General features: G+C 45.1%; 1 protein-coding gene across 3 annotated transcripts in view; it reads left to right on the forward strand.

Annotated features, from left to right (window-relative positions):
- The window catches only part of whrna (whirlin a), a 154,888-nt gene that overhangs the window by 120,532 nt on the left and 22,267 nt on the right, over positions 1-12,089 (forward strand). For 2 of the 3 annotated variants that reach the window (XM_078794224.1, XM_078794225.1), the window contains exons 8-9: positions 1,715-1,747; positions 11,967-12,041. In XM_078794224.1, the coding sequence (XP_078650350.1) occupies positions 1,715-1,747; positions 11,967-12,041 (108 nt within the window). The remainder of the gene's footprint in view (positions 1-1,714; positions 1,748-11,966; positions 12,042-12,089) is intronic. The other variant, XM_058064923.2, reaches the window with a different exon arrangement.

Here is a 12,089-nt window from a genome sequence, read left to right on the forward strand (position 1 = left end):
AATGACATAATAGTGTCATTGTAATGGTTGTCTATACGTGGCCTGTGATCGACTACACCGGTGTGCACCCCGCCTCTTGTCCCAAGCCAGCTGGGATAGGCTCCAGCATACCTCCACGACCCCAGTGAGGATAAGCGGCATAGAAAATGGAAGGATTGAATGTTGACCGGTGTTTATTTACATCATCCACCAAGACCACCAACTCAATGGCTTCTCTGCTGGTGACAGACGATAAATCCTCATTTAAACACCGCTTTAAAAACTACAGTATATATAGTAATACTACATGCTATTTTTTTCTATGCTCACCCAATATAGTGCTCGTTATTTCGGATCTTAGTGGAACCGGTCCTTCGAGTACAAAACTAATGAATGATAATGTAAGATAACTGATGGACAAATGTAATCGGAGTCACACGTAGATTTACGGAATTGTAGTGAAAAATATTTTTTTTAACCAAACCAGGCAAATTTTCTAAGCTAATTCATTGCATTTCCTCTCTCGAGTAGTGGGGATGGGCTGCACAGCGGATGAGTGGTTAGCGCGCAGACCTCACAGCGAGGAGACCCGAGTTCAATCCCACCATCTCTGTATGGAGTTTGCACGTTCTCCCCGTGCATGCGTGGGTTTTCTCCGGGTACTCCGGTTTCCTCCCACATTCCAAAAACATGCTAGGTTAATTGGCGACTCCAAATTGTCCATAGGTATAAATGTGAGTGTGAATGGTTGTTTATCTATATGTGCCCTGTGATTGGCTAGTGACCAGTCCAGGGTGTACCCTGCCTCTCGCCCAAAGACAGCTGGGATAGGCTCCAGCACCCCCATGATCCTGGTGAGGATAAACTGTAAAAAATGAATGAATGAATGAATGAATGAATGATTTGTTATGAGAAAAATCTATTTGGTTAGCATTCGTTTTGGTTAGAGTAAGACCTTTTGGAAGAAATTAATGATGCTAACCAAGGTTCTACTGTAATTTTAATAGGAATAATAATAATAATAATAAGGCGGCAAGGCAAAACACGTCACAATGCCGGTCGTGTGCTGAGAAGAGCCCTGTGATTGGCTGGCAACCAGTCCAGGGTGTACCCCGCCTCTCGCCTGAAGACAGCTGGGATAGGCTCCAGCATATACCCACTACTCATTCATTCGTTTACTTTCTACTGCTTATTCTCACGAGGGTCGCAGGGGTGCACCCTGGACTGGTTGCCAGCCAACTGCAAATCACAATCGGAGATATGAACTTTAGATCTTCGATTCTCCAGACTATACTGTATAACTTTTTTTTATTATTAGACAAATTAAATAGTTTTATCCTATTTACATGACAGGACATTTGTGTCTCTACATGGGTGCACGTTTACATTTTCTCATCTGCTCTGTGCAGAGAAGCAATCATATTCACTGAATAACTGCAGATTATTTTGGACTGTGAAAATGACTTTGGAGTGAAAGTCATTGAAATGTAACTGGATAGGAGTGATTGCTTTAGATAACTATGCTGATGTCTTGATGCCCCCATCCGCCAACCAAAACTTGTAAACCTAGGGGGAAACACCGACCATTATCAGTTTTTGTTGTGTGTCTCTGACTGACAGATTCCACTATAGGGGCACATGTGTGAGGTCATGTCATGTTTTGGAAAGTATTGCTGTTTAACAGAATGTGGTTCTCCTCCACCGCCCTCTACTTTCACCCCATCCCCAACGATAGGAAAGGCTGCTCTGGCTGATAGATATGATGGAGGTAGGAGTCACTTCTGAAAGAGATGAAGCACCAACCCACACATGCAGGCCACACAGGGGAATGTTAAATTCCCTGTGGGTAGATACCTAGAGGATGAAAAATTCAAAACAACCTCTCCTCTTTGCTTCTCATATTTCTCCCTGAAGTCAAATTCAACATTTTCTTCCATTTAGCTCCACATAAATGATTTTGACTTGTCTTAACTGTGTGTTTTATTTCTGACTGTCTTTGTTGATTTCTAATGTTGTTTACCAAATTAGACCCTACAATTTATTAATGCGACTTATTAGATGGATGTGTTTGGGCTAAAAACAAAAACAGCAAAATATATACAGTAATCCCTCGCAACGTCATGCTTGAAATTTCACGGCTATCAGGTTCCAAAATATATCCTTTTTTGCCGAAATGAAACATTTTCCAGCATAAAATGACTAAATGGACCACAATACAAATATCAGGCGTTCAGAAGATGGACTCAAAATGGTTGTGGTAATATGTAGTATTCTACACTGGTCACTAGGTGTCAGGAATATTACTGTAATGTTTGGTTAGACACACAAGCACCAGACCCGATCGCCAGAACAACAGGCTTTTATTGCAAGTTTGAATGATCTCACAACAGCCACAATAATTCTTAACATGGGCCATGGATGCTGCTCAAAGCTCTAAGCCAGAAGTCTCAAACTCAATTTACTTGGGGGCCACTGGAGCTAGGGTCTGGGTGAGACTGGGCCGCATCAGGTTTTCAAAAAAAAAAAAATGCATTTATTAGGGTAAACCCTAAACCCTAAAAACAGAAAAATGAATAAACTTTGCTTTGGTTTCGATTTTCTACAAGAAAAGCTCTGATAAAACATTCCACTGTTCTCAAATATCTTACTTTTTATTTTTCTACACAAAATAAGATGAAAAATAAATAAACAAATCCATCAATCAATCAGTAATAAATAAATAAATATAATAATAATAATAATAAAACAGCAAATAATAAAAACTTAAGAAACCACATATAGTTGGTGGGTAGACAAATTATTTTCTTCAGATTAAAATGAACAAAGCATTATTAGAGCCCTGTAGACATGACAAAACACGACTATAGTCACATTTATACTCTTTTTATTTACAACATATTGCGCAACTGCAGGGTCTTGAGACACATGCTAGCTCGCAAACTAGAGAGCTAGCGACCTAAACGGTAGCCTTCAAGTTATTTCCTTTAAACTTAAATAGCCAAAAGCTTACCACTTCCACACGGATGGAGAGGATAACTATTAACAGTTATTTAACCTTTAACATGAACATTAATCAAACGTAATAATTTTTTCTGGCTACATGATACCATATAGCATCCGCACTAACATTAAACTTTCATATCAAGGCGGGGGTCTCAAACTAGTGTCCTGCGGGCCGCGTGTTTGAGACCCCTGCTCTAAGCTAATGTAAGGTACATAAAAAGATACAATTAGTAAACATGGTGAAAACTGTTTAAAATGCATACATATGTATAAATCAGTTAAAAGTATGAATAATTCATGTGTGATATATAAAATTCAGTTGCAAAATCAGGCACCCCGCTATTTTTAAATATGTTTGCGTCGAAAATAATCCAAATCTCCATTGTTGGTGTTTGGGTGTAATACCGAAATGTCCACTAGGGGGTGCTGGCAGCGATGGTGGTATAGAGTAGGTGATAAAACAACAGAGGAAGAATAAATCCTGATGGTGAATACACATCAAGTTATTGTGTATTGTCTGCCTTATTCTGTACCACAGGTTAGTATAAAGTATAAATAATGTATACAAACAGCTGTAAAGAGTGTAGAAAGTTGCTAAAGTAAACAGCTGACTCCAAAGTGGTTTGTTATGAAATGTTTTGTAGAGCATTTGAACACGTGAAATGGCTAATGCTAGCAGTCCTTAATGTATGGTGAATAGCATTAAGCAGGCTAATTGTAATATGTGAAATGTGTTACTGATATTAATGTACTAAAGATATATGAAAAGTATAAATTGGTTGTGGAAATTGTGACTAGATTGACACTTGTAGACAATGTCTTAACAACCCAAATGTTTAGTGTTCAAATGTTTGTTTAACTGATAATGCTGGAAACAAATGGGCAACTGTTGGTGTGGTCGTCTTATGAGATCTGAAGTGTTGTTATTGAAATCCTGATGGTGAATACACATCAAGTCATTGTGGATTGGCTTCCTTATTCTGTACCAAAGGATTTCAATTCATACCCCTTTCCAGGTTGTGGAGGGGCAACACTAAAGCTCAACGACGACCTCCACTCAGCTCCTGTTGCACCAAAACACGTCTTATTTATATCTTAAATGACTTAATTTCTCTCATTATTTCTACTAACATATTTTAGAAGGTAGTACACAGGTTTTATTTGCTCTAAGTGCAAAAATATTTGTAAATAAGGAATTCTACTTAACAGAAATCACATTTGGGTCGGAACCAATTAACCGTGATAAGCGAGGGATAACTGTATTTCTGATTACTAAGTCTTCCTTTGGGTAACAACATACCGATTCTCAGGTTTCTATTGGTTTTGCAGTGAATCTCTTCTGCCGTGTTTGTTTGTCTTTTTCTATGCAGTGGAACCTCAGTTTGAGCAAAAGCATTTTTTTTAATCTTCCTTAAAAGTGGAACAAAAAACTGTAGGTGGAACGGCCTCATGTGTGATGTTATGTGGACTAATAGTAATACTACTGATATATATGAATTCAACAAATAACTCTTAGCAAAACACACATCTCTGTCAACAATCATGTCTTCAGTGAAGGTAAAGATAACACTAAATGTTCATTTGCTCCATTTTGAAACTGATTAATTGGATTTACATTATTTGTAATGGGAAAAAATGATTTGGTTAGAGGACGTTTGTTCAGAGTTGGACCTTCTGGAAGGGATTAATGACTCTAGCCAAGGTTCCACTGTAGTTTATAAAATGTGTCCCCATCAGAATGAAGGTTTATTAGATAGGACACTCAAACACAGGGTCAAAGATGATAGTGGAAAGAAGCTTTGACTCTCACTGGATATTTCAAGCAGTATTTCTCAGTCCTTGTGTGTGTGTGTGTGTCTGTGTTTGTTGCTATGAAGTCATCCAGTGTGTCTGTTTGTGTTTGGGTTGTTTGACCCATGGGTGACTACTGCCACTGCTGCTTATAGCAGATTAGAAAGCTTGGTCGGTTTGGGCAAAACAAATTTTGAAACACTGAATTCCAGGCACACCATCAACTCGATGCAAATAAAAAGAGACACTAGGAAATAGATGCACTTTTGCAGCTGGAGGAAGTTCATTTCATGTTTCAAGTCATTTCAGCACCGTGGTAATTAAGTGAAGGATCAGCCTGGTAACAGGAAACACTTGGCACTGCTAACATCCCGTGTGCCAGTTAAATGGAGCATTGCCATGAAACAACATCATGGGACTTGGTGAACATGTGTGAATCATGTTGAGCTCAAGTGCCTAATACTGTGGAACTCGTTTAAATTGACCCCATTGATGTCCACAACCAAGTAAAAAGTGCACAAGAAGCCAACATCAACATATAGGAGCAATATATAACGCAAAGTAGGATTTTGTATTTATAAATTGAATATTTTTACAGTTAGAGCATAGAAAAACTTTAATATTACAGGGCTCTACATTAAAAACAAAAATGACTTGCCCATGGGGAATCCTTAAGGTGAGAACTACTTGCCCGAACTTGCCCCATGTAAAATGAAATGAAAATCTTTAACATATATGCTGATAATTCATCAGATAACACAGTAAACCTCGGATATATCGGATTCTATTGTTCCCACTGGTTTTGTCCGATATAAGCGAAATCCGTTATATGCGTATACCGGGAAATGTCCGTTTTATGCGTAAATCGGATTTTATCCGTTATAAAAAGGCACTTCCTTGACTATGTTTCCAATGTACCTGGACTGGGCAATGAAAAGAGACGTAAGGTAATAAGAATTTAACTTTATTGGACTCTGAGCATAACAAATTGTTAATTAAGCTAGGCCCTGTTACGCCCGTCAGGCCTACGTTATTTCCAATAGTGAGGTTAAGATCTCATTCACTGCTGTGCTAGTATTATTGACGTCACTCACTTTTATATTTGTCCTAAATCTGGAGCCAGGAGAAAGACACGATGCGGCCATCCGATATATGCGAGGGAAATTGGAACGGGACTGGAGATTTTGTCCGAAATAGGTGAAATCCGTTATAAAAAATCCGATATATGCAATGAATTTTTATTGGAAATCCATTACAGAAAAATTGGTTCTTTTTTATCTGTCTGTTGTGAGCGAATTTCCGAAATATCCGAGTCCGATATATCCGAGGTTTACTGTAGTACTGACGCATTGTATTTGGAGGAATGTCTGAAAAATAGTGTAGATATATGTTAACATGGCATGCCATACTACCTTACACATCGTAGTCGTAGTAAGCTGTCACGATCCGCAAGCTCGCCGGTGTGACAGTTTATTTGGTTTATATTTCTATGCCTTGGTTCCTGTTTTCATGCTTTTGTTTTGGTAGCGTTTCCTGTTTTGTCTGCCTGCTTTTCTGTTCCCTTATCACTCGCACCTGTTGCTAATTATGTTACCCTTCTATTTAGTTCAGGTGCGTGCTCACTAGTTTGTGGCTGCATTGTTTGTTGTAGCTCTCCACGCTACTCCGACCGTCTTTGCTCGCATCCTGCTGCTGTAAACCATTTCTGTTTATATTAAATTGACTTTCGATCTGCACTTGGATCTCCTGCTCTCTGCATCTTGGGGTCGTGTCGCAATACCGAAGCGAAGGCGTGACAGAATGCAGCCACCAAATGAAGGCGACCTCGCAGAGAGCGACTTTTGGACCTGGCAGATCCTGAAGGCGATGGAAGAGGAGTGCACGAGGTTCACTCCGGAGGAACTGGAGGACATGGTGTGGGGGCCGGATGGCACGCTCATACCCATGGCGTGGGTTCATCCGGGCCCCGTAGATGACACACCGGCCTGGCCGCGACACCGACGTACGTCTCGGCCGCCTCCAGCCAGGGCTCCACGGCGTCAAAAGGTGAAACCGCTCTCTTCCTCCTCGTCACGCCAAGCCAGGGCACAACCCTCAACTCACACAGTCACTGAGTGCTGGCCCATCTCGCTGCTGCCGTCGACTCCCACGTCACGACTGCCCGCCGAGCCCCAGCTGCCCACCTCTTCGGAATCCCCGTTGCCTCCCATGCAACACGAAGAGGACCACGGCGCATGTTCCCCTCCTGTGCCCAAGCCACGCAGCCTCAAGGGTTCCCAAACCCCGGCTCCCGTGCCAAGCTGCGTGGCATCCCAGATTCCGCCTGTGCCCAAGCCGCGCAGCCCGAGGGGTTCCCAAACCCCGGCTCCCGTGCCAAGCTGCATGACGGCCCAGTTTCCTCCTGTGCCCAAGCCACGCAGCTTCAAGGGTTTCCAAACCCCGGCTCCCGTGCCTAGCTGCGTGTCGGCCCAGATTCCTCCTGTGCCCAAACCGTGCAGCCCGAGGGGTTCCCAAACTCCGGCTCCCGTGCCAAGCAGCGTGATAGCCTGGATTCCTCCTGTGCCCAAACCGCGCAGCCCCAAGGGTTCCCAAACTCCGGCTCCCATGCCAAGCTGCGTGGCATCCCAGATTCCGCCGGTGCCCAAGCCGCGCAGCCCGAGGGGTTCTCAAGACCCGGCTCTCATGCCAAGCTGCGCGGCGTCCCTGATCCCGCCCGTGCCCAAGCCACGCAGCCCGAGGGGTTCTCAAGACCCGACTCTCATGCCAAGCTGCGCGGCGCCCCTGATCCCGCCCGTGCCCAAGCCGCGCAGCTTCAGGCCCAAACAAGTGGCTGTGGCCGGGACTGCTGACCTGGAGGAGCCAGTGACCCTCCTCCAAGCCTCCCTCCTCCCTGCCCTGGTTTCGGCTCCCTCTGATTACGGCGTCTGGGATCCGCCTTCGAGAGGGGGGGCTAGTACCACCTGCTGGGCTATGGTGGAAGCACAGCCCAGCCCGCCGATGGAAGGGGAGAATGGCGCCACCTGCTGGGGGAGTGAGGAGGCACAGCCCACTCCACCTGTAGGACGAGCAGCAGGGTTTGCTGGAGCAGATGGTCAGGCTCTGGCATGGACGACGCCTGCTGCTTCGCCGTCGCCGCGTCGGGGCCGGATGCCCGCTGCTTCGCCGTCTCCGCGTCAGGGCCGGACGCCCGCTGCTTCGCCGTCTCCGCGTCAGGGCCGGACGCCTGCTTCTTCGCCGTCTCCGCGTCAGGGCCGGACGCCTGCTTCTTCGCCGTCTCCGCGTCAGGACCGGACTCCTGCTTCTTCGCCGTCTCCGCGTCAGGACCGGACTCCTGCTTCTTCGCCGTCTCCGCGTCAGGACCGGACTCCTGCTTCTTCGCCGTCTCCGCGTCAGGACCGGACTCCTGCTTCTTCGCCGTCTCCGCGTCAGGACCGGACTCCTGCTTCTTCGCCGTCTCCGCGTCAGGACCGGACTCCTGCTTCTTCGCCGTCTCCGCGTCAGGACCGGACTCCTGCTTCTTCGCCGTCTCCGCGTCAGGACCGGACTCCTGCTTCTTCGCCGTCTCCGCGTCAGGACCGGACTCCTGCTTCTTCGCCGTCTCCGCGTCAGGACCGGACTCCTGCTTCTTCGCCGTCTCCGCGTCAGGACCGGACTCCTGCTTCTTCGCCGTCTCCGCGTCAGGGCCGGACGCCTGCTTCTTCGCCGCCTCCTCCGGCGCCACCTCTTCCACGGCGGGACACCACGCCGCCACCTCTCCAGCGGCGGGATGCCGCTCGTCCTCTCCAGCGGCGGGATGCCGCTCGTCCTCTCCAGCGGCGGGATGCCGCTCGTCCTCTCCAGCGGCGGGATGCTGCTCTGCCTCCTCCGGCATCACCTCGCCTATGTTGGGCCGGCCTCCCTGGTCAGGCCCACCACCCTGGCCGGCCCCCAGAGGGGTCCATCCATGGCTCTCACGGGGCCTGTTGTCCTGGGCACCCTCCAGAGGAGCCCAGTGCCCTCTGGGCTGCTCACCCTTCTGGCCGTCCTCCTGCGTGGCCCTGCCACCCTGGCCGACCTCCTGAGAGGTTCGGCCTTGTTCGTCTAGTCTACCGTCCAGGACGACCCCCCGAGTGTTTTGCCGGCTACCCACCACCGAACCTCCCTCCACCCATCCCTGCCTTTTTGTGACTTTGGACTTTCTGGACGTCTAGGATCCGTCCTTGAGGGGGGTGTACTGTCACGATCCGCAAGCTCGCCGGTGTGACAGTTTATTTGGTTTATATTTCTATGCCTTGGTTCCTGTTTTCATGCTTTTGTTTTGGTAGCGTTTCCTGTTTTGTCTGCCTGCTTTTCTGTTCCCTTATCACTCGCACCTGTTGCTAATTATGTTACCCTTCAATTTAGTTCAGGTGCGTGCTCACTAGTTTGTGGCTGCATTGTTTGTTGTAGCTCTCCACGCTACTCCGACCGTCTTTGCTCGCATCCTGCTGCTGTAAACCATTTCTGTTTATATTAAATTGACTTTCGATCTGCACTTGGATCTCCTGCTCTCTGCATCTTGGGGTCGTGTCGCAATACCGAAGCGAAGGCGTGACATAAGCAGTGATATTTATAAGTTGTGCACCACAATGAAACATTATTGAATAGACACATTTGTGTACTAGTAAAGTGTTTTTAATCCAGAAAAAAATGCTCAATGGTCAAACAATAATTTGTGAAGCAAAGGTGAGAAAAATACACAGAGAAATGGAAGCGCTAGATTTTGTAGCTTGTGCAAAATCAGCACTTGGTATTGGATCTAATCGCTGGTGTTTCATTGTGACCACTTCAAATTGTCACAGCAATGTGATTCACTCACCTGTGCCATCATTTGATTTGCTGCCGCTAATAAAATACTTGTTTAGGAGGCACTGGTTCATCACTTTTTGTTGTTTTCCTTCACAAGTTGTTGAAGAATTAGACCATGTTGGCAGGGACGCCATGATAGATGTTTTTGTAGTCAAACGATCACTGATTGGTTGATCGCGAACAAGAGCGGTGTGGGTAAAACGCGGACTATGGTCTAAATAAACGATTCTGATTGGTCCATTTCAAGATTTGCAAGGATTGGTTTGCAAATTACCACCGGAATTACGCAGTCCGTGTTTTACCAACACCCAACAAGAACCGCTTTTAAAAAAAACTCTTGGCAGTATGGAATGCCGAAGTGCACTTGCCCGACGGGAATATCACTGATTGGATTTACTTGCCATCGGGCCATCGGTACATCGTTATTGTCGAGCCCTGCTTCTTGTATGACGTACAAACAGTGGTTCCAACGGATTCACAAGCTAAAAAAAAGCTGATCGTGTAACGCCATCATTCCCTTGAGTTGTCTCTGGCAATGTGTTTGCACTCTCAAACGGCATAGCTATATAGGGACAAACAACAGGCTCATGTAGCAACGCTGGCGTTTCAGGTGGCTGATAAGGTTTCATGTGTTGAAGCTCTGTTTTTTTCCCTGATTATGGAATTTTTGCAGAACATTTGCTGCTCATTCCACGTCAGTGTTTACTTATGAAGTTGCCTCATATCTGCAATATTTTTCTTGCGCCCCGACTGTGTTAACATTTCCTTTCTGTCAGGTAAGGGGCTAAGTAGTCTTGAGAGTTTCCCCCAGAATTAGAATGTCACCCCCACCCTTGACAAACACCTGTGAAGAGGTGTTTTTAAGGGCAGGATAGTCCAAAGTGTGCGTTATTTTATTGCCCCTTTGAACATTCATTCTTTCATTTATTCATTTTCTACCATAGAAATAAAATCCCCCCCCCCCCCCCCAAAAAAAACGCAAAAAGTCATCCCTCGTTTATCACTGTTAATTGGTTACTGACCCAATAAGTGAACTTGGATTCCTTTTTTATAAATTGAAAATGTTTGTAGTTTTGGCATAGAAAACCTTTTTACGACCATCTAAATATACATTTTAACATTAATAAAAGCCGTTTACATCCCCCCAGATGCTAACACATGCTAACGCCATCAATGCACAACAACGGGCCCACCCTGAGGGTGTACACGTCATTGCAAGATTGTACTCCCGAAGTTCTACCAGCATGTTAAATGCCCAACAAGAGGGGAAAGGATTCTAGATCAAGTCATACTGTCTTGCACTGAAAATGGAGCTGCTGCAATTTCATTCTACTATATGTAAAATGACAATGAAGGGCATTCTGATTCTGATTCTAATCATACTAAATATTGTACAGCTTAAATCAATCTTTGCTTAAGGATTTCAATACCAAAAAAGAACACGGCGAACGGCTGCTTCCATGAGATAACTTTATTTTTCACACTTCCACCACCAGAGCACAGCACACACACCGATTCCCGCACTTCCTGGTTCACAGGTCATGCTCAACCCGCCCCACATAGCTGGCCAAACACATGCCTGCAACACTGCATTTGTGGTTTCTCTCGTGTGTATAGAATCTATACGAGAGAAACCACGAACGCCAGCATGTACATATGAAAAACAGTGATTATTGTAAGCGATAAAAAGATATCTGAATACAACACAATTAAATACATGTATTTGTACGCTTGTGTCTTTGTTGGAATAGGTGTGTATGCTTTATCAGTTGGTTCTTCTGTTGCAGGCATGTGTTTGGCCAGCTATGTGGGGCGGGTTGAGCATGACCTGTGAACCAGGAAGTGCGGGAATTGGTGTGTGTGCTGTGCTCTGGTGGTGGAAGTGTGAAAAATAAAGTTGACTGGAAGCAGCCGTTCGCCGTGTTCTTTTTTGGTATTGAAATCCTTAAGCAAAGATTGATTTAAGCTGCTTTTGTATCGATATAAGCAGACCAAATTGGCTGGCGGGAGATGAAAAGGGCATCGTAGTAACCGGATTATCATAATAACCGGGTATCTACTAACGGAACTAATTATATCATAAAAGACTAGAAAGACTAGAAATCGTAATAAGCAGTACTTCGATATAACCGATATCGATATAACGAGACTTTACTGTATTTTATTTGAACTATGTTGATAGGTCCTCTAGTGTCTTTATTTAAGTTTGAACGATGATAGTGCCATCAACACAGTGGTTTGTACAAATACAAAAATAAATAGTATTTCAGTAAGGGATGATGTAAAATAATTGATAACCACTGCCATAATTCTACTTTTCCATCCTTTGACTCTCCTGCTTTTGTTCTTTCTGCTTCATGTTTCAGAACGACAGCGTGGTGGACGCCAATCAGGAGGATCCATCTGAGAGTCTGAACACACTGCTGGCTGACATCTCTCTGGTGAGCTGGACAGACCTGGGCTTGGTCTCATTAACATGGATACAGGGG

The sequence above is a fragment of the Doryrhamphus excisus genome, linkage group LG10, assembly GCF_037039965.1.
Source record: "Doryrhamphus excisus strain RoL-2023G ecotype Guam linkage group LG10, RoL_Dexc_Guam_v1.1, whole genome shotgun sequence".
Taxonomy (NCBI): Eukaryota; Metazoa; Chordata; class Actinopteri; order Syngnathiformes; family Syngnathidae; genus Doryrhamphus; species Doryrhamphus excisus.